The sequence below is a fragment of the Saccharomyces eubayanus genome, chromosome V (genome assembly GCF_001298625.1).
Source record: "Saccharomyces eubayanus strain FM1318 chromosome V, whole genome shotgun sequence".
In the NCBI taxonomy this organism is placed as follows: Eukaryota; Fungi; Ascomycota; class Saccharomycetes; order Saccharomycetales; family Saccharomycetaceae; genus Saccharomyces; species Saccharomyces eubayanus.
In genome coordinates this window covers 216,174-237,882 of record NC_030980.1, presented here as the reverse complement: position 1 = coordinate 237,882, position 21,709 = coordinate 216,174, and the positions used below count along the sequence as shown (strand labels likewise).

The 21,709-nt window shown below is 40.8% G+C and overlaps 12 protein-coding genes across 12 annotated transcripts; 5 read left to right on the top strand and 7 right to left on the bottom strand.

Annotated features, from left to right (window-relative positions):
• Positions 1–176: 176 nt before the first annotated feature.
• On the bottom strand, positions 177–2,462 carry YEN1 (crossover junction endodeoxyribonuclease; the record flags this gene model as incomplete). The annotated part of the gene is made up of 1 exon (XM_018364634.1): positions 177–2,462. The coding sequence occupies one exon, from the start codon at positions 2,460–2,462 to the stop codon at positions 177–179; it is 2,286 nt and encodes a 761-aa protein (XP_018222706.1).
• Positions 2,463–2,946: 484 nt separating this feature from the next.
• GLN3 (nitrogen-responsive transcriptional regulator GLN3) lies at positions 2,947–5,136 on the bottom strand (the record flags this gene model as incomplete). Its single annotated transcript, XM_018364633.1, has 1 exon — positions 2,947–5,136. One exon carries the CDS (start codon positions 5,134–5,136, stop codon positions 2,947–2,949), a length of 2,190 nt encoding a protein of 729 aa, XP_018222705.1.
• A 323-nt stretch (positions 5,137–5,459) lies between these two features.
• On the top strand, positions 5,460–6,485 carry DI49_1438 (GDP-mannose transporter; the record flags this gene model as incomplete). Its single annotated transcript, XM_018364632.1, has 1 exon — positions 5,460–6,485. One exon carries the CDS (start codon positions 5,460–5,462, stop codon positions 6,483–6,485), a length of 1,026 nt encoding a protein of 341 aa, XP_018222704.1.
• Positions 6,486–6,678: 193 nt separating this feature from the next.
• On the top strand, positions 6,679–8,076 carry KRE29 (Smc5-Smc6 complex subunit KRE29; the record flags this gene model as incomplete). The annotated part of the gene is made up of 1 exon (XM_018364631.1): positions 6,679–8,076. One exon carries the CDS (start codon positions 6,679–6,681, stop codon positions 8,074–8,076), a length of 1,398 nt encoding a protein of 465 aa, XP_018222703.1.
• Positions 8,077–8,079: 3 nt separating this feature from the next.
• PHM8 (bifunctional nucleotidase/lysophosphatidic acid phosphatase) lies at positions 8,080–9,045 on the bottom strand (the record flags this gene model as incomplete). Its single annotated transcript, XM_018364630.1, has 1 exon — positions 8,080–9,045. One exon carries the CDS (start codon positions 9,043–9,045, stop codon positions 8,080–8,082), a length of 966 nt encoding a protein of 321 aa, XP_018222702.1.
• Positions 9,046–9,707: 662 nt separating this feature from the next.
• Positions 9,708–11,540, top strand: ARB1 (ATP-binding cassette family ATPase ARB1; the record flags this gene model as incomplete). The annotated part of the gene is made up of 1 exon (XM_018364629.1): positions 9,708–11,540. The coding sequence occupies one exon, from the start codon at positions 9,708–9,710 to the stop codon at positions 11,538–11,540; it is 1,833 nt and encodes a 610-aa protein (XP_018222701.1).
• A 347-nt stretch (positions 11,541–11,887) lies between these two features.
• EDC2 (Edc2p) lies at positions 11,888–12,325 on the bottom strand (the record flags this gene model as incomplete). The annotated part of the gene is made up of 1 exon (XM_018364628.1): positions 11,888–12,325. The coding sequence occupies one exon, from the start codon at positions 12,323–12,325 to the stop codon at positions 11,888–11,890; it is 438 nt and encodes a 145-aa protein (XP_018222700.1).
• A 247-nt stretch (positions 12,326–12,572) lies between these two features.
• Positions 12,573–13,127, bottom strand: DI49_1433 (uncharacterized protein; the record flags this gene model as incomplete). The annotated part of the gene is made up of 1 exon (XM_018364627.1): positions 12,573–13,127. One exon carries the CDS (start codon positions 13,125–13,127, stop codon positions 12,573–12,575), a length of 555 nt encoding a protein of 184 aa, XP_018222699.1.
• Positions 13,128–13,717: 590 nt separating this feature from the next.
• On the top strand, positions 13,718–16,969 carry ZRG8 (Zrg8p; the record flags this gene model as incomplete). Its single annotated transcript, XM_018364626.1, has 1 exon — positions 13,718–16,969. One exon carries the CDS (start codon positions 13,718–13,720, stop codon positions 16,967–16,969), a length of 3,252 nt encoding a protein of 1,083 aa, XP_018222698.1.
• A 396-nt stretch (positions 16,970–17,365) lies between these two features.
• On the bottom strand, positions 17,366–19,978 carry FIR1 (Fir1p; the record flags this gene model as incomplete). The annotated part of the gene is made up of 1 exon (XM_018364625.1): positions 17,366–19,978. The coding sequence occupies one exon, from the start codon at positions 19,976–19,978 to the stop codon at positions 17,366–17,368; it is 2,613 nt and encodes an 870-aa protein (XP_018222697.1).
• Positions 19,979–20,298: 320 nt separating this feature from the next.
• YPT31 (Rab family GTPase YPT31) lies at positions 20,299–20,970 on the top strand (the record flags this gene model as incomplete). The annotated part of the gene is made up of 1 exon (XM_018364624.1): positions 20,299–20,970. One exon carries the CDS (start codon positions 20,299–20,301, stop codon positions 20,968–20,970), a length of 672 nt encoding a protein of 223 aa, XP_018222696.1.
• A 198-nt stretch (positions 20,971–21,168) lies between these two features.
• On the bottom strand, positions 21,169–21,624 carry CHZ1 (Chz1p; the record flags this gene model as incomplete). Its single annotated transcript, XM_018364623.1, has 1 exon — positions 21,169–21,624. One exon carries the CDS (start codon positions 21,622–21,624, stop codon positions 21,169–21,171), a length of 456 nt encoding a protein of 151 aa, XP_018222695.1.
• Positions 21,625–21,709: the final 85 nt, after the last annotated feature.

Genomic DNA, 21,709 nt, shown 5'->3' with positions numbered 1-21,709 from the left:
TTTGATTTGGTGGTTGATTGCAGATATATGCCTAAGTATCTTTAAATGGTACTGTTTAGTGCTTGAAAAATGTGTCTACTTTACATACGTCCACCTTTTTACTCATCGCCGGTTCCCTCGATTTTGTCGCGGTTAACTGTGGTGGCGGACTTTTTAATGCCGGGCACCGCGTCGACTTATTCTACGCTACTGCTACTGGCGCTGTCATAGGCTACAAGGAACCGGTCGACAGTATCTTGTGCGTCTGTGACAAGCTGGTCAAGCACTGAGGAATGCTCTCTCTCTAGTCGTAGATTGGCCAACTTTGGAGGTTGTATCTTTGTTCTTTGCAAATGAATATTGCCAGTAGAAGTCAGGTATGGCTTTGGGTCAGGTGATGGCAGTTTTATCTCACCAATGCCAGCTCTTGATTTCTTCAAAGGTGATTCTTCTGTTTCATCGTCCTTGGTGTCAATCATTTTATTTTGAGCAAGATCCCGGAACCTCTTGCCAGGCGAGTTATCAAGCACTGATTGGTTGTTTGTAACCTCTTGAACGAAAATCAAAGAATCATCGCCATCATCGCTATCATTATGCCTGGTGGGCAATTCTATGATGGGGGATATTTCTTCCAAGCTTGTGTCCTCGTCTGTGTCCACGAAAAGGCGCTTCTTCACGGGCTTCAAGGTTTGCTTCATCGATTCATCTACTTTTTGGATATTTTTAATCGGTGATGCATGCTTTCTAAGAAAATCGTCTAAATTGTTCTTTTGTAATTTCTGACTCTTTTTTCCTACATTTCTCCCCTTCTTATTCTTCTGCTCTAATGCTATGCGCTGTTCCTCGTAATATTGGAGTACCAGTGGATGGGATTCAGGTATCAAGCGCTTGGGCAGCCAGAGACTATTAGGATGTTCCATTATATCCATTTGACGCCGTGTAGGGCTCTTACTTCTACTTGGAGAATTACTCCTTTTAGAAGGAGATTGAGAAGAAATGGGAATGTTTGGCAAAAATGTTGTGTACCTTATTTTGAAACATTGCATCTGAAATTTGTTACCATTGGTGTTCAACGTTTTTTCTTCGGTGATTCTCATGTTACCTTCACCTATACTACCAGGCTCGTTGTATGATAAAAGTTCTCTTAAAAGAAACATTTCGTGCATAGAATCATGGAACCATCTATCGAAATTAGAAATTTGAGGCAAATTTAAACTTTGCAAAAAAAATGACAATTCCTTAAAGTTCAGATTCCTGTAATTCTTATTTCCCATCATATTTATATATTTATTGCTGAGGACTGCTTCATCAAAATATGGCCGGACAATGGGGTGAAAATAATGCATAATGGCAACAGTTGATGGCCAACCTTCAAAGGAACCATGGTTTAATAATACAGAATAATTTCTCCCAAAAATCTTGACGGAATGGTCTTTACAATATGAGTATATCCTATCTTGAAACGCCTTATACTGAAAATCTCTTAAACTTTCTAATTTCGAATCTTTTGTCTTGAAATCCTTGAAAATGTTATAAAACTCTACAGTAAAATTTGGATCTTTACATTGTGCCAATTGCAATGACTTGTTTTTACCTAAGCCTTTGATTCCATGATTATAATCAGCGCCTAATAAAACGCTAAAAAGTAAGAGAGACAATCGATCAAAATTCCCTTGAGCTACTTGGTTAATACTAGGCAGATCTACAACAGTTACAAAGGGTTCCTTACTATCATAATGCCTATTAGGACTGTGAGAGGCTACTGACGTTGGACCAAAATCATCATAAAATTTCGAATAATTTTTTAGTATTTTTTCTCCTCCAAAAATCAGAGTGTCTGAATCATTACTCAAAATGAAATCTACTGCTCCAGAAACCTGTAACCAAACACATTGGGCTTCTCCTTCTCCACATGCCATTACGTAGGAAATGTTCATCAAGTCCAATAATTTCCGTACAAGTTTAATAAACTCAGGTTCGAGTGACGTTGCCGACCCTTGGCAATTGTCATAAAGTTTGTGGTTTTTGACGTGTTGTTCCCAATTTAAATAGTACTCTTTCTCGTCATCATAACAAGTAGCGGTTGGTTCCTGATTGAATTTTCTCTTAAAAGAGGGTTTCATGATTCCGTCAAATACAAGCAAGAATTCCACATTTAAGCTTAGTAATTCCTTTAATCTAGATACCAAATTTATGACAGCTTTTCCTGTCGATGTATAGCCTCGGCCACCATTATAATCTTGGTTGATTTCGATATCATTTCTTCGAGGTGAACGGATAGGACTTCCTGATCTTGATCTTGATCTTGATTTCGTATCTAAATTTTGAATGAATCCGCATTCAAACAGCCACCCATATGCGTCGATTGCAATCTTCGGGGGTCTTTTTTGCGATATATTAAAATCAACGATAAACTTTCGTAGTGGAATTCTAGAGTCTTGAAGAAATGGCTTTAAAAACTCCCATATTTGAGGAACACCCATTTTTCTTGCGATGTCAAGAACTCTACCGATGAAAATAGCACAATAAAATTGGCCAATTCATTGGCATATCGTGTAGATTTTTGTCTGTTTTTGCCTTTGAGACATCAATTTATTCATTGTGGTCACCATAAGAAAAATAAAATGGCATCAAGAAAAAAGGCCCTTCAACAGAAAAAAAAAAGATGAAAAATAGAAAATAGTACAAGAAACACCAAATAATAGTTGTAGTGATATTACAAATTCCTAACAAATACATGACTACATAAAGTAATATGAATATTGAACAGCCAGTGTCCAATGCCAAATATTACCATTTCTTTTTTTACAAGTAATTTGAGCCGAAAATAGCAAAAACAAATAATACCAGTACTGGGAGTAATAGTGGTGGTAAATAAAATAATAAAAAATCTATCAATGCAACCGATCAATAATCATAACATAAGAGAGATTAATGACAGCAATAATAATATGTGACAATATGCGATCATATACCAAATTTTAACCAATCTAACTCATCTGCAATCGCTGAACTTTCTTTAGAGGATCCCTTTATGGAACCATCTTCATTACTTTTTTCGCCAGCACTCGAATTCGCGTCATATTTCATGGGTGATGTAGAACTACCGAACAATTTATTGTTGTATTTATGATTCGAAGTGAATGAATTTGATTCTGAATTTTGCAATTGTTGTGACAACAGCGAAGTGTGAGATTTTCTTGAAGACGGTCTTGAAATACCCGGTGAATCTGACGGAGCGTTGAAGATATCGAAATTTGGCTTTTGGGTAACAAAATTCGACGATCTTGAATTCGTAGAGACACTATTGCTTGTATTCCAATTTGGTCTGTTTGAATTTGCACTTAAGTTTGGATTCAAGTCCACTTGCTGTTGTTCATGCAGTTGTTGTAAAGATGCAGCCATGAACGATGAGGAATGAGATGCATTACGTGACATTTTTCTTCTCGGTATATTCATTCCTTGACGTTGGAAAGAGTTGGATAGCAGGTTTTGTTGTAAAGGGCTATTTGAATTGACGTTCGACGATGATATAATTCTTGGTGACGATGCCACACTATTTCCTGCGCTTATGTTATTTGTCGTGTTCACTAGGTTCATGTTCATGTTGAATTGCTGTGAATTAGCGCTATTTGGAGAAGGTTTTGGTAAAATCGGGACCACTGATCTAGACGAAGATTTACTGGAACTCGAGGTATTTGATGAAGTACTACTTCTTCTTGAAGACCTTCTGAAATTGGGGGTGATAGTGGTTGAATTGTGATGCATCAAATTATTTGAATTCAAGTTTACATTGCTTCCTCCATTGAAGTTTGGGCCACTGCTGTTGTACTGTTGGTTGCTCATGTGGATTGGCGAAGGAACGGAATTAAAGTTATAGCCTCCTCTATTCATGGTAAGGATATTGTTATTTTTATTTATATTGTCATTGTTGATTTCTTCGGGAATTACTCTGGATATACAATTTTGTTGTAAAGATTTCTTCCTAGATCGTACGGGCTTCGCAGTTAAAGTGGACACTGGTGTTGACGATGTGGGGGGTGCACTTGTGGTATTTTGAGGAATGTTCAGGTCTGTTTGCTTTGCTCTTTTCTTCGAGATCCTCTTTTTGATAACGTCGGATTTTAAAGATAATGGCCTCATGGTACCATGCAATTTTTGGAAAAGACCGCATGCATTACAAAGGGTGTTTCCCTCAGGGCTTCTCCTCCAAAGTGGTGTCTTGAATGTCTTACAGTTAAAGCATTGTATCAGCGGTTTCTTATTTTGACCGGAGGGTTCTATATTAGACATGCTGGAAGACACTGAAGCAGCTCTTTTGAAATTGGCCAATGACGTAGACGACATTGGCTTGATGAGTGAGTTTTTTCTTACAGAGTTCGTTGTGTTGGATGACGATAACCCCATGGAATCGCTTTTCTTTAGAAACGGATGTTGGATATTATTGGTACTAGTGCTGCTGGCAATGTTCATGGCGGATGAAGAAGAGTTATTGTTTTGTAGTTTATAGATGTTGAAAGAATGGTGAGACTGCTGGCTGGCATTCGTGTTACTGTTGTTGCTGTTATAAAGGTTATTATTTCCGGTGGTTCCGGTAGCATTCGGTGGGAACAAAGAAGATTTGGAGACGCTATTGCTGAGCGTACCGTGATTGTACTGCGGAATGTCAGAGTTGAAGCTGTTGGGAGCACTGATGGTGGCAGAACCGCTCGAGTTGCTCGGTGTCATGTTGAACTGGTCCACGTTGAAGTCCCAGAGCTGTGCAATTTCACCATTTTGCTGGTTGGAAGCGGCTATATCGATGGGCTTGCTCGTGGCCAGCGAATCGAACATGGCGATGTCGTCCTCCATGTGGTTGGTAGCCGGAACGCTCTCCTCGATTGTCCTGGTGGTGACGCTGGTCGTGGCAGCCGCTGCGAAGGGAGACACGAAGTCTGTGAAGTACAAATCATCGGGCAGCGCCTCCAGCATCGAGTCGAACGTACCGCTGTGGAATCCACCGCCAAATGTCACATCCTCTTCGTTCTCACCACCACTGCTGCTGGTCTGGCTTCTGCTGCCACCCATTTGTCTCGCCTCTTCGCTACTTCGACCGTGCACATCCAGATGACTGTTCAGCAGGTCGTACAACTTCGAATTTTCGGGGTCGTCTTGCATTTGTTTGTAGGGGGGTGGGAAGGGGGCCCTGTGCTTTTTTCGCTCTCTTTCTTACACACTGTATTACCGTGGGTTGGGCTGCTGCGTCGACCTCGATGTACCTCTCTTTAACCTTCCACTGTCTCGCCAGATGACTCTTTCCTCTCTCAGCATTGCCATGTCAATTTCTTTCGGAACCTTTTCGCCGGGTCACCGCGGTCAAATGTCACTAATATAATATGTCAAGAATGATCAAAGGGACAAGGTGGAGCAGCGAGCACAAGAGCTGGAGGCTCATGGTAGCAGCTGTATAGGAGTAGATAGGTCAAGAACGCGTTCTAGCAATGAGTAAGAGCAAGCATGAATGGGCTGACTCGGTGGCCAACTCTGGGCCGGCCTCGATCCTATCGTACTGCGCGTCGTCGATCCTGATGACAGTGACGAACAAGTTCGTTGTCAACCTGGCCAACTTCAACATGAACTTCGTGATGCTTTTTGTGCAGTCGCTGGTATGTACACTAGCGTTGTGCGTACTGCGGACTGTGGGAGTTGCCAAGTTTCGGTCTCTTAACAGGACCGACGTGAAGAGCTGGTTCCCCATATCCTTTCTTCTGGTGTTGATGATATATACGTCTTCCAAGAGCCTGCAGTACTTAGACGTACCCATCTACACCATTTTCAAGAACCTGACAATCATTCTCATCGCGTATGGCGAGGTTGTCTTCTTTGGCGGGAAAGTCACCTCCATGGAGCTGTCATCGTTCTTTATGATGGTGCTTTCGTCCGTGGTGGCGACCTTGGGCGACCAGCAGGCCATGGCAACCAAGATGTCGCCCCTAGAAGATCTTGACCAGGATCTGGCTGAGTCGGCCACGTTCGTCTTGAATCCAGGTTACCTCTGGATGTTCACCAACTGCATCTCGTCTGCGCTGTTCGTTTTGATCATGCGGAAGAGAATCCGCCTGACTAACTTTAAGGATTACGACACCATGTTCTACAACAACATTCTGGCGTTACCCCTGCTGATTGTTTGCTCCGTCATCATGGAAGACTGGTCTGTAGACAATTTGTCCATGAACCTGTCGGCTGACTCGCTGTCCGCGATGATCATCAGTGGTTTGGCGTCCGTGGGGATATCGTACTGTTCCGGCTGGTGTGTTCGTGTCACTTCATCCACCACTTATTCCATGGTGGGAGCCCTGAACAAACTGCCTATAGCACTTGCCGGATTGATCCTCTTTGACGCTCCAAGAAACGTTTTGTCGTTTCTGTCGATCTTTCTGGGGTTTCTGTCTGGCATCCTATACGCAGTCGCTAAACAGAACAAGGCACAGAAGCAAAAAATTCTAGCAACCACTACTGAGAAATAACGTTGTCTCTAAGTTGGGTGCCTATCCAAACGAAATACATACATATTCATACTATATAGGAGGTTTTCTTTTTTCTTACTTTAGGTGGGGGTTTTTTACGTATTATATAAGCATAGTCTTCTAAAGTTTATCTTTTTTATGGCAATAACAAAGAAGAAAAGTTCGTCGGTTGGACAGCACATCAAAGCAGGAAATGGGAACCGTTGACTCATCCCCGGATAAGGAGTTTGAGGCTGTCCAAGATTCGCAGATATCCGAGTTTGATTCTCCCTTGGTACCGACTAGTGCAAGGAACGTCTTCCGCGATGACGATGATGATGACGACGACGATGACAAGGTACGGCCCAACTTTATCGTTGATACAGAGAACGATAGTCTCAACAGTGACGATGATTTGTCAGACTTGGACGGTGGTTTACTTCTGCCTTGTGACAAACCAAAGCTTTCCGATGACGTTGACCCGATTTTGAAGAGAAGTATGCTTTCCAAAAGAAAGGCTCCTAGTAATGACGAAGACGAAGATATCTCCAGAACACCCAAGAAATCTGTCAATTACATTCCTTTGAAGAATTATAACCTCGGAAAGAGTTTCGATACCACGATTATTACCAAAATTATTAAGCTACAAGACTTGAACGACGAAATCTCTAAATCGCCCAGGAAAAGCACTAGTTTAGTGGTTACTAGTAATACAGTAGCCAAAAGGGAGTTGCAAAAAAGCTTAAAGTTTTCTGGGACTGTTCCAGAGATTTACCTGGATTTGGTTACTAAAGAAACTATATCAGATAAATATAAAGACTGGTATTTTATCTCTGAAAACTGTCACTACGAAGAGTTAACGGATTTGGAGATGAAAGATATGGACCATTCATTCCTGTTTGATAACGGTGTATTCCAAGGCAACGTACCTGAATTCATGCGCTCGAAATGCCCCAATATTGCAAACTTGTTAGTTTTATTTGGTATCAGCGAAAAAAAATCTCAATCATTAAAAATTCAATATAAGGAGAATGAGAACTGTAAATATGATAAACTGTGCACCATTTTCCCCACTGAAAAAATGCTTAAATTCCTGATGTACTATTATAAGGGCGACGGTGAGGAAAGAGAAGTGTTTTTGAAAAGTTTTATATGTCTGATTCTGGATAAAAATGTTTTCAATTCCATGGAATTCGAGTTCAGGCTGTGTTATAAAATTTTGAAACTATTTGACGAGACTCATTTTATAAATTCGTATTTAGAAATTGTATGCAAAGACGATTTCTTCTTACATTATAGGCTATTACAAATTTTCCCCATTTTACAAAATGTACTACTGAGAAAATTGTTTAACGAAGAGGAAGCCACAAGCGACACAACACGCCAAAATCTGATCGATAAGTTCAATGAATTGTTTGACTATAAAAAGTATAAAAATCTTTTGTATTTTATCTTAATGATGTATGGTTCGAAATTCATTCCTTTTGGTCCCAAATCACAAGTAACAGAATATTTCAGAGACTGTATACTGGATGTTTCTAATGAGACAACAAATGACGTTGAAATTTCCATTTTGAAGGGAATATTAAATTTATTTTCCAAGATCAGATGACGCTTATGACGACTGAACATTGATCTGGTGCTTTGACCAATTTACAGCTTCACTCTCTTCCTCAGCATCTTCTCTTTCCTTTATTGCGAAGGAAGATGGATAGAAAGTGTCTCTTCTCATTACCAAGGGGATCTCGAGGATATCCTTCAATATGGAGAACTGTTGCTTGTTTGAATGGTCCTTCGTAACAATATTTTCTGAGTCGTATTGATAATCCTCTATCAAATGGATAACATGACCCATGCCCACAGTTAAGGCGGCCTCCACATTGCTTTCGTTATCATCGATAAACCAAGCGTTGGCAAAAGTCGCCAACCCACTTTGTAATTTGGCAGTCTCGAAGAATCTTGGATCTGGTTTACAGATGAATTCTTCATCAATAGGTCTATCATAATGGCAATATGTGATGCCGTCAAACAAATCAGCAATGCCTAAAATCTTAACACATCTAATGGCATGGTTCTTGTATGAGTTTGTACACAGCCATAGTTTATCGAATTTACCAAATCTCTTCTTCTTTAAATTTATCAATAACTCCCTTAGTTTCCAATCAGGCTTTAAATAGTCTTGCAAGGGTAAGGAATCATCTATGAACGTATTATACTGTAACACATCATCTATTTGTTTATTTTTTATCAGACCCTTCACAGACAGCCCGTATTCTTCATAATATGATTCAATCAGACGTTCTGCCTCATCTTCCTCGAAACCCAACTCGTACTTAAAAAAATTCGACAGCGATCGTTGCATGAGCAATTGCACTTTTGTAGATTTCCTATACAAAGTATTGTCAATGTCGAAGAAAAACACTTTTCGAGCCTGGTCGGGATCCGGTAATTCTGAAGGATCCACCTCAAAATTGAGTTGTGTGCCTGGATGCTTCAAACTTTGCAGATGTTCTTGGTTTAGTCGTATCTGCTTTTTGATTTCATCTCTATATAACGCTCTGTAGTCTTTAGAACATGTCATAGTTATTTGTGTATGTAGTTTATGTCTATGTGTATGTATCTGCTTACTAAAGCTTCATTTCACCCTAGACTTGTACAGGATCTATTATATATATACATTTATGTATATATGTATAATGTATGTATGTATACACGTTATATGCACATCCTTTTTTTAATGAGCCATTTCATATTGAGGCAAATTCGGAAAAACCCGCAGAAACAGCCGTACAAACTCGAGGATTCTTGGCTCGTGAGCTAAGCACGTTGGGCCCCCCCTTTCCACAACTATATCCGCCGGCGACCGTCGCCTCTTTTTCTTTTCTTTTCTGGAAAAATAAGGTAAAGTCCCCCCTTATCACACTTGACGTATAGATCATCAAGTACGTTTTCCGTTACCCTTATATCGTCCACAACGGAAATAGAAAAAGAAAAGTGAGGAGAGGCCGATGAAAAAAAAAATAAAAAATTTTCTTTTTTTTCTTCGTTCATCTCATCTCAATTAATGGCTTTTTCCTTGACGTAGGTTTGATAACTTGATAGTAATTGTATTAAAGAAAAAAAATTACTATATTTAATATGTGATACATTACAAAACTTTCTTCTTCTTTCTTCTTGACTTATTTCTTGCTTTTTGTATTCTTTTTTCAATACAGCAAATAGAAACTCACTATAACCAAAAAAATGCCACCAGTATCTGCATCAAAGGCTAAGAGAGACGCTAAGAAAGCTGAAAGAGACGCTAAGAAAACTGCTGAAGGTAAAACCATCAGAAAGCTAGGAAGAAAGAAGGATGCTACGGTTGAAGAATCCGAAGCAGATGCTGCCGCCAGAGAAATCAAAATGATGAAGTTGCAACAAGATAAGGACGGTCTTTCCGACCGTGTTGTCACCGGTGTTTTGAGTTCATTGGAGACTTCCCGTGATATCAAATTATCTTCTGTGTCCTTGTTGTTCCATGGTAAAGTTTTGATTCAAGATTCTGGTTTAGAATTAAATTACGGTCGTAGATACGGTCTTTTGGGTGAAAATGGTTGTGGTAAATCCACATTCTTAAAGGCTCTTGCCACTAGAGAATACCCTATCCCTGAGCCTATTGATATTTATTTATTGGATGAACCTGCTGAACCAAGTGAATTGTCTGCCTTGGACTACGTTGTCACTGAGGCTCAAAACGAATTGAAGAGAATTGAAGATTTAGTTGAAAAAACCATTTTGGAAGACGGTCCTGAATCCGAGCTATTGGAACCTTTGTACGAAAGAATGGATTCTTTGGATCCTGATACTTTTGAATCCAGAGCCGCTATTATCTTGATTGGTTTGGGTTTCAACAAGACAACCATCTTGAAGAAAACCAAGGATATGTCTGGTGGTTGGAAAATGCGTGTTGCGTTGGCAAAGGCTCTTTTTGTCAAGCCAACTCTTCTATTATTGGATGACCCAACCGCACATTTGGATTTGGAAGCCTGTGTCTGGTTAGAAGAATATCTAAAAAGATTTGACAGAACTTTGGTTTTGGTGTCTCACTCTCAAGATTTCTTGAACGGTGTTTGTACCAATATGATTGACATGAGGGCTCAAAAATTGACCGCATATGGTGGTAACTACGACTCTTACCATAAGACAAGATCCGAATTGGAAACCAACCAAATGAAACAATACAGTAAACAACAAGAAGAAATTCAACATATCAAAAAATTCATCGCATCTGCTGGTACTTATGCTAATTTGGTGAAGCAAGCTAAATCCAGACAAAAGATCTTGGATAAGATGGAAGCCGACGGTTTAGTGCAAGCCGTTGTTCCAGACAAGATTTTTTCGTTCAGATTTCCACAAGTGGAAAGACTACCTCCACCAGTTCTAGCATTCGACGACATTTCTTTCCACTACGAAAGTAACCCAAGTGAAAACCTGTACGAAAACTTGAATTTTGGTGTGGATATGGACTCGCGTATTGCCCTGGTCGGACCCAACGGTGTTGGTAAATCCACCCTATTGAAGATCATGACCGGTGAATTGACTCCACAATCCGGCCGTGTTTCCAGACATACACACGTCAAGTTAGGTGTCTACTCACAACATTCGCAAGATCAATTGGACTTGACCAAGTCTGCCTTAGAATTCGTTCGTGACAAGTACCCTAGCATCTCACAAGATTTCCAATACTGGAGAGGCCAACTAGGTCGTTACGGGTTGACCGGTGAAGGACAAACCGTCCAAATGGCCACCCTATCAGAAGGTCAACGTTCTCGTGTTGTCTTTGCCCTGTTGGCTTTGGAACAACCAAACGTCCTATTGCTGGATGAACCTACCAATGGTTTAGATATCCCAACCATCGACTCCTTAGCCGACGCCATCAACGAGTTCAACGGTGGTGTTGTCGTCGTCTCGCATGATTTCAGACTACTAGACAAGATTGCCCAAGATATTTTCGTTGTTGAAGACAAGACCGCTACCAGATGGGACGGCTCTATCTTGCAATATAAGAACAAATTGGCCAAAAACGTTGTTTTGTAATTGTGAAGTGGTGTGTACCGCGTGCGCGTTTTACTTCTTTTATGTATTTTAATAACAGTAACCAAACTTATATATCTAACTAACTAACTTATAAACAAAGAATGGCAATGAAGAAAGAAAAAAAATGAATATAATAAAAAAACCCTTCTACACATGGGAGTATGGGGTGTACCTACTTATGTGTATGTATATATATGTGTGTGTGTGTGTGTGTGTGTGTATAAATGCATCTTTATAAATGAACCAACAAACAAGAAAGAAAAAAGATGAGAGAGAGAGCCCGCCCGCTCGGTTAGAAAAGAAGTAAAAATAGAGTGGAGTGTAAACGCAACAGCGGCTAAAACAATTCAAACAAAACTAGGCTTGGGCAGTGCTGTCTCGTGTGGGATATCGGTAGTGAAAGAGGCACCGGCGAAAACGGTATGGGTAGCTTCCCGTGCTTTGGAATCTATTGTCACCGTAGCATCTTGGGGGTGTCTTGATTTCTTCTTCTTGCTCCTGGACGACTTTTTTTTAGGGGTCTTATCGCTCAAGAACCCGTCGATGTTGACAGTAACCATCGTCGCCTCGCCGTCTTCGTGTCTTGCCCTGGCGGCGCGGTCCCTCGGCTCTCGATGCTGCTTGATAGCGTTGCCGAAGTTTGGTCTGTCGCCGTTGGGCAGATTTTGCGCCGGCGGAACGGCTACCTGAGGCTTCCTGGGCCGGATGTGTTCCTTGGTCGAAGGCGAGCTTTTCTTGGTGAAGATCTTGGCCTTTGCGGAGTGTTTTGTGTCGGGGCCCATCATGAAAGAGAGTGTAGTAAAAATTTGGTGTGATATAGAGTGATGTGGCGTATAAAAAGTATAACGTTGTATGTAGAGATGCTATTGTCTATGTATCGGAAGCATGGGCATGTTTCTTCTTTGCAAGACTGTTCCTTTATAAGTATGGGTACGAACCCCAAAGGAAAAGAAATGTAGAGAAGAAAAAAGAAAAAGCCGAAAAAAAGGGGGCGCCGACTATCTTTCCGTACAGCACCGCCGTGCCGCGCGATTAGAGCAGCCCGTCGAGAAAGTCCTGGTCCGTCTCTAACTCTTCCGGAAGATCGGCGGGCGGCGTAGCGCCTTGCTGGCGAGCTGCCGGCTGCTCGCTTTGCACGGACGGCGAAGTGGCTCCTACTGCTGCCGTTGTTTTTGTTGTTGTTGTGTTCTGTTGGTGCAACCAGCGATTAAGCTCGGCGGCACCCATCTGTTTGAGATCCTTGGTCTTCAGTGCATCGGCACTAGCCGCTTGGTTGGTGTCCGTGTTGCCGTCATCCTGCAGCTGCCGACTTCTCAGCACGTCCTTCAGCACTCTATTCACCTCTACGCTGGTCGCTGCGGTGTTCGGGTCCTCGAACGCCAGCTCCGGGTCCTCATGGTATCGGTCTTCGTTCGTGTCCAATTCAGGCTGTTCTTGTTCTTGCTCCTGCTCCTCGGTTGCAGTCTCCTCCTTCTGGCGGTTCAATAACCGGTACTTCCTGTCGCTGGGCGTGGCATGCTTCCGTTTCAGTTTCTGTTTGTCTTGGAACTTCTTCCGATTGTCCTTCTTCAAGCTGAACGCGTCCATCACTTCTTTGAATAGCTTCAATATTTTTTATTTTTTTTTCTCCCCTTAGATCTACTTGCCGGTGAAAGTAGTAGATGTAGCAGTAATAGTAGTAGGATCTAGCTCATCTCCTTTTTTTTCTCGTTTCTCCTCATCGCTCTCCCCTCTCACCCATCCACCATTGCTTCCCGGTCCGGGTAGTCACTTTTCTGCGGCACTCCCAAATAGGCTCACGGACAGTCCCTTTTGGCTATTAAGGTTTTGCTCCGTTTCCTGATTCGGACATATTCTCTTTAAGCGGTTGTTACCCTTTAGGTAACTCTTCAAAACACAATGTGTATTATTGCTGAGCACAACTATAGCTTTGCAAGTGACTGGCGCATATAGTTGTTGTTATACACTGCCTTTTCAGTGCTAACCACGGTCAAAGATCTAATTACCATTCCGGCAACAACAGGTGGGCCTTTAGTCTTTTGTTTCTCTGTCCCTATTCCTTCCTTTTTTTTTTCCTATAGACCCAATATATAACGTTCCCGCATTTTGGCAGCAGTTTTTACCCAAAAAGATCTGCAGCATAGGACGCAAACACACACGATTGGAAACCTTGCATTATGCGGTCCTTTATCAAATCTCACAAGAAGTCTACCTCGTTTGACGATAGTCCTAAACGACATAGCAACTTCAGCACTAATACTAATAATAGCCCTCAAAGGTCGAGCAATGATTCATTGGAGTTTCTACCATCCACGCCATCACAAATGAACTATGATAATATTCCCACAACAGCAAAACACTCCCCGGGTTTCGAGTCCTTCCACCGTTTGGCGAACAAAACCTCGAAGTTGTTCAAAAAAACATCAAACTCAAATTTGAACTCTTATCTAGCTTCCAATCCAGCTCCCAATTCAAATGCACCCACTTCAAACTCATTCATAGTTCAGAATCCACCTTCTAAACAGGCTGCACCACCGCCACCGCTGCCACTTCCACTCTTACCTGCCTCGTCCACTTCTTCTTCTTCCCAATACGACAATGACGTTGAATCTGCTGGGTTAAGAAATTCTTCCCCCACCAACGGTCTCAATAAGGCCACGGACTCTTTGCCCGCCATTAAGGGAACCATTACACATTCGTGGGGGGTCTCCTCCAAGATTGAACCGCATGTTATTATACTGAACGACCCTGCTTCCCCCGCATCGAATACATCTGACGCGACCTCCACGAAGCAATTTAGACATTCATTGCTCGTGAATGAAGCATCGTCTTCTTCGTCTTCTAACTTAGAACCTGCTATAAGGATATTGAATAAATGCAAGACCAGTGATAGTGGTAATAATGGGGAAGATAATGATGAGGATGAATTTGATGACGAGTTCCCAAAGAAGGAAAAGCATATCTACAAAGCGCTAGCGTTGGCTAAAAACCGAAACAGACAAGCAAGAATCCATTCACATGACGATATAATAAATCTGGGGAAGACATCACAAATGGATATGAGTTTACTAGCTGCTGCGTTTTCCGGAAACTCTACTAATAATGACCAGTCTTCTAATGAGCAGAACGACGAGAAAATTTTGGACATAGAGAGAGTTGCTACCACGTCCACTTTGACTTCATCTGAAAACTCTTCACTAATAAATAAATCTCCCGAATTTTATAATCAACCGCTCCCCATTTCCCCCAAGATACGACATGGTGATTTATTATCACCGCATTTAGACGTCAATAACAATAAACATCAAATCGAAATGTCACACAAGAAAAAGGTAAGAATCAACTTGGACAAGAAAGAAAGAAAGAACATTTATTTTTTCAGGAATAATTCTGACGAATACACTAACAATGAAAATGTAACCTCAGAAATGTACGAAATCCATGACCTTAATGAAGAATCGCCTGGCGAAGAAGCGGGAGAAGAAGACGACGACGATGATGATGATGACGATGACAACGAATCAGAATTTTCTTTTGAATATGCAGGAATAAACGTAAGGACATCGTCAGTCAAATATTACTCCAAACCAGAACCAACGGCCAACGTATACATTGACGATCTTTATGAAGACGAGATTTTTGATGACGATATGAATTGCATAGAGGATGGCGAAAGCGAGATGGAGGAGAATGAAATGGGCCATTTATCACCCGGGTTTGAAGAAACAGCCCTAAACAACAACAAAGTTAAAAAATATAATGACCTTTTTGAATTGACCGATGACGATGACGATGACGATGACGATGACGATACCGATGACGATGACAATGATGGTGGCGATGATGGTGGTGATGACAATGATGATGATTGCGACCAAGAAGAACTTGGAAGTAGAAAGGAAAGCAATGGCAATGAGTATGGTGATTACTTTGTAGAAGGTGTAGCTGATGACAAAGAATCCTTTGATGAATTGACCATATTGCCGAGAACTGAAATTGTCAAAAAACCCATTCAGAAATATAGTGATCTCTTTGACTTGTCTGATGAAGACGAGGAGGAGGTGGCTGGATCTGATTTAGAGTCCAAAAGTTTTTCTGATGAAGCTCCCAGTATAGACAGTGATAATACTGCATTGCATGGGAAGCCAACATCGACAATCTACAGCCAATCTAATAAAAATATAATGACACCTGGGATAACATCAAAGAATAACCTGGGATCAAAAGGTACTTCAAGCGACCGTAATGAGCAGATGTCTCCTATGAATACACCTCTCGAATCTACTATTTCTAAGCCTAAAGTCGAATCATTTTCAGATATTTTTAATATAGATGATAGCGAAAGTGATAGTGAAAGTGAGGATAGAACCATGCTCAACAATCCTGATGATCTGATATCCAATAATTTGAAAAACGAATCTTCCTTAGAGACTGCTTTACATGAAAACAACTTAGAACCATTTTCTTCCAATAATCAACTTTTACAATTGCCTCAAACACCCGCTAAAATATTTATTACGCCAAGTAATTCCGCTATGTATTCACAAACTAGTACAACTAGCGATTTTGGTGATGATGATGACGACACAGATAGTATTTCGCGAACTCCATTCCAACTTATAGAACCAAGCTTTTCAAACCCACTCCCCTATGAGAGCCCACATTATCCCTTGCCATTCAATACCCCTCCACTTCCACCACCTGCAAGATCGCAATCACTAAAATACCATGATTTAAACTGTGACCTGGATTCGGAACTCCCCAGACCAACGAGCAACCTCTTCTTCATTAATGAGGCTGAAGAAGATGAATACAATCAGAAAAATAAAATCCAAGATTATGACCATTATGATATTGATGAAATTAATGGTGTTCCCGAAGATTTCAATTTTTCAGATTCTGAAAGAGATGATCCTAACCGTGGTACATTGAAATCGCCTTTGCGACGTGGTTCCAGAAATAAAGATGTATCTCCATTTTCATCTTTGTCCTCGTCCTTCAGAAGTACACATAGTTTTAATGGGAAATTGACAATCAACCAGGGTGCCAAAGAGCTGGCTCCAATGAAAAATAAGATAGAATTGACCAACAAGACTGTCACCTTTTTCAATAACAATAGCAATTGGAACACCTACGATAACAACTCGCTCTCACGTAAGTCTTCATTGCAAATGAGGGACAACAAATATCAAATGCATACCTCTCATCAAAACCTGGAACTTCCAAATGTTCTTTCACAACAACCGAAAAATCAAACCGAACTGGACGAAAAAGATAATGATAACTATGTAATCTCACCCACTTTACCGAAAACTGTAACGCCTACCAATTCATTCAGCAAACCTACATCAGAATTCTTGAACGATTATTCATTAAGTCCCATCCAGGAGACACCATCTTCTGTTCAGAGCTCGCCAAGGAAAGCGTAGGCTAGTTTGCTAATCTAGTATCTCCACTCCAGCTTCCTTTTCATTTCGTCTTGGTATTGAATTAGTGTCTTTTATATTGTATGTATTGAATGGATTTGTAATTAACTGCATATACTAAGAACGATCTCCAGTAGATACACGCACATATATATATATTTATGTATTCACGTTTCTACAAAGAGTGTGTTTGAATATAGGTTTTTCTTAAAAACTCACGGATTTTACAGATTTTCCCTTACTTTTACTATGACTTATGTATGAGATAGGAATTTCGTATGAAAAAGTCAAATAAACAAAATAAAAGCTAACCGGTATTCGTAGAAGCTTTCCTGTAGTGAAAGGGTGATTAACACAAACATTCTTTTTGGAAAGAACAAATCCTCGAAAATTTTCCTTTTATCTCAAGTTGTTTTGTTGACGTGGAATGTTGTCGGCGATATTTGATCCGTACTTGTTGGTGTTCAAAGAGTTCCCGTTTTGGTCGTATAAGGGAAAGGGTAGTGGCGGAAGCACTCTTGATCTTGTTTGCTTGTTTTTCGGGTATCTAGTAGTTTCGTCCACCAATTGATAGATGATTTTCTTTGCTTCGTCTGCTGTTTTTTCACACATATCTAAAACTTCGTTATAATAGTTTAGGTTTTTCTTATCTTGTTCGTTTTTGCTTTTTTGAGCTTGAATTAATTTTGATTGTGGACTGACATTGCTTTCAACGCTGCTGTCTTCGTCTTCATCTAGTAAGATAACCTCAACCATTTTACCATTTCTTTTCTCATAAATGGTGTTGAACTCCAGGACACGCTCGGGTGTAGGTGTGGCCCCCTTCCTGGGAAATGAAAAGTTGTTCTTCTGGGAATGAGGACGAAAATCAATGTTATTATTCGATTTTTTCTGGTTTTTTAGGTTCTGTTGTAGGATTGACCTGTTAGCCGTTACAGAGGGTTGAGATGTTGCATCCGTAAGGCCAGTATTAGCCGAAAATTCAGAATTATATGATGAGGATTTACTACTACCTGAATTTGACAGTTGTCTTTTGGGAGATACAGTGTTGAGAGGTAGTGAAGGTGGAGCTACATAAGTTTGTTGTTTGGTGGCTAATTCTGTAAGAGATTGTTCCAGAGGGGATCTTTTTTTAGTCTGAATTGGAAGACTGAACGAATTGAATGAAGACAGTGGTTTGAACGGTTCTACCGTTGTATTTTTTTTTGTTTCATGAATTATTGCAATGGATTTGTCAGCATCTTCAATAGAAAACGATTCGGGGCCAGTTTTCTCTTCTGGATTTTCGGTAATCGATGAATCTACTGTGTTTGAAGTGGTTTCATCCGGTATGATTTGAATCGAAGGCACTGACATTTCTTGCTGGAAAGAGTTGTTTTGAGGTGATTTAACGCTAGGTGTATTTGGAGATGACTTAAATCGTAGTGGCGATCTTTCCGGTATTTYAGGAGAAGTGTATGGAGTACAATTCTCAACAGGAGATATTGGGGCTGGTGCTGGTGCTGGTGGTGTAGACGTGGCGTCAAATTTTAAAAAATTATCGTCAATATTATGAACGCTTCTACTTCTTCTATGCTTATGCATTCTCGGGTCGTTACTTGTTGGAGATTTTTGTAAATCCATTAGCATCTGTCGCCTCAACTCGATTGATTGGTTCACAGGCGAAGTATCGATTTTCAGGAAATCTTCATTATTCGTGTCCACAAAATCTTTATTTGCACGCTCTTCACCAGTATTGTTGTTAGCGGAACTAGCAGGGAATTTAAACGACATATCGAGCTTGTCCTGTGATTTAGGGTTAAAGTTGTTAGGTGAAGGTGCTGGTGCCTCACAAGGTTCGAAATGCTGAAAGAATTTCAAAGTACCGTTTAAACCTGCGCTTGGTGGAGACTTCATATCATCCAAGTCAGGAATGTCTATTAGTTTATTTGGTGTCGACAAAATCTTCAACGATTTATTGTTTTCAATCCCTTCCTGCTCACTCCTGACATCTGACTTCTTCTTGATATGCTGTGGGCTCCTTAGGTTTCTTCTTTGTATTTTCAGATTCACGTTGGCATTTTCATCGATTCCAAGAAATTTATCAGGATCTGCGTTGTTTAATTCGAAGGATATGTCATGATGCGCGTACGGAATAGAGTTATTTCCATCTGAATACGACGATGACGGTTGTTCTAAAGAAGACTCTGTGGATGATGACGTGTTACACTCTTGAAACTGGCTGTACCCATCTCCATCGTAAACTAGACTGTTTCTCTGTTTATGCTTGTTTTGTGGAGATAGGTATGGCGGTAGCGATATTTCTAACGGGACTGGCAAACGATATTTATTCAATGGAGATTCAGGTGTAAGATACAAATTTCTTTGGGGTGTTAATGGAGGAAGTTTGTCAAAGGAAATGTTTAAAGGAGATACTTGGCTGACGTTGCTAGTGTTTTCGTTGGAAGTGGTGTCGGCATCGCCTGTGCGGTATGTATTCATTGTATCCACTATAATTGACTGTAACGATCTCGACCTCGAATGACTTGGCGATTTCAATTTACTGCTTGCATAAGATCTAGCATCCGAACGAGTCCTGCGATGAGAATTCTCATTTCTTACTTTTCTATTATGATGAAATTTCCAAACTTCTTCCGGAACATCAACCAGTATTTTAGAACGCATGTCGACCAAATGGCCATGGCTGTTCATGAACAGTGATGCGGTAGATATTTCTCTTTGAATCTCATCTACACTCTTCGGGTAGACAATTTTCAATGGAGAATCTTGGGATAACTCATTAGGATCTGGGATTGAGAATCGAACTTGAGATTGTGTATGGTCATTAGGTTTCTTATTCTTGTTCCAACCCTGTCGCGGTACGGCAGCGAATTCTGTGTCATCAAATTGAGGAATGGCAGGTCCATTCTCAAGCGGGTACGGTATATCACGGCTTAGATTGAAGTCCATCTCCTGTTCCATCGATAATGCACTGTGAACTTTGCTCTTGACAGGTGTCACAGGCAAGCTCATGATGGCAAAAAAAAGCGATAGTTTAGCGTAGCTCCAGGCGATTTCACTGGTCAGTCGTATCCTATTTTGTATAGCTGGTTACGTCTTCTGCAAGCGCCACTTATTTTGAGGTTCTTACTATGTTTGGGCTCGTTTGTTGTTTGTTTACTTTTTTCTAATACGGAATAACAAGTATCGCTGCGGTGTGCGGGTGCCAAATTATAGAAAGAGGGAAACTCGAAACTTTTCAAGAGAGATTTGAATAATAATTTTTGTCTTTGCTATCAAACGCTTTGGTCAAACCGGTAAAGGGAGTTTTACGGCGTTTGGGAATTAGAACAATGAGCAGCGAGGACTATGGGTATGATTACGACTTGTTATTTAAAATTGTGCTGATTGGCGATTCCGGAGTAGGGAAATCCAATCTATTGTCAAGATTTACGAAGAACGAATTCAACATGGATTCCAAGTCCACCATTGGGGTCGAGTTTGCCACCAGGACTCTGGAGATCGATGGCAAGAGGATCAAGGCGCAGATCTGGGATACTGCGGGCCAGGAACGTTACAGAGCCATTACTTCTGCTTATTATAGAGGGGCTGTCGGTGCCTTGATCGTATACGATATCAGTAAATCAAGCTCATACGAGAACTGTAACCACTGGTTATCGGAGCTTAGGGAAAACGCAGATGACAACGTTGCGGTTGGTCTTATTGGGAACAAGTCTGATTTGGCCCATTTACGTGCTGTACCCACAGAAGAGTCTAAGACATTTGCTCAAGAAAACCAGTTATTATTTACAGAAACAAGTGCTTTGAACAGTGAGAATGTGGATAAGGCCTTTGAAGAGCTGATTAATACTATTTACCAAAAGGTCAGTAAGCACCAAATGGATCTCGCAGATTCTGGTGTTACCGGAAATGCCAATGGCGCATCTGCTCCAAATGGTCCAACAATTAGTTTGACACCAACTCCAAACGAAAACAAAAAAAACAGCGGGAATAACTGTTGTTAAAAGATCATTTGCAGTTACATGTGTTTCACACCCCCCCTCCCCCCTCCTTTATCTTTGGTCTCTTTGTATTTTGCTTTCGTTATAATATTTTTACAATTTTTCTGTTAACATATATACCTTGTGTACATATAGAACGCATATAAGAAATTAAATTAAACAGACTTTGAAATTGATAGACGCCATCAAACGGATTTTCCCTTATTGCTCCTTAAAGTCATCATCCTCATCCTCATCTTCTTCGTCATCCTTTCCTGCTTCATTAGTGGGCTTTACAGTAGCTTCATTCTTGTCTAATTCCTCTGCAGTCTTCTTATAATCAATTACCTTGCCGCGGGTTCTTCTTCCAGATGTAATGATATTGGAGGTATCAATTTCAGCTAAATCGTCCTCTTCTTCTTCCACTTCATTTCCCATCAACGCGTCTAATTTGGCATCGTCCATGTCCGACTCTGAGTCCTCCGCAGCAGTCTTGCCTTCGCTCTTTTTCGAATCGTCCTTTGTCTTGGTTTCCTCTTTGGCCACCTCAGCATCGTAATCGTCGTAGTTTCTTCTTCTTCTTTTTTTTGGTTTAGGCTCTTCAGATTTTCCAGGCTTAGTTTCAATGGGTTCCTTTTGTCCTCCTAATGGACGCTTATTCTTTGCTTCTTCGGCCATTATTTCTGCGTGTGATTTCGCCTTAAGTGATACTACTTGCTTTGGTTGGTATTACCAATTACGTACTGAGCTTTCTTACTTTTAA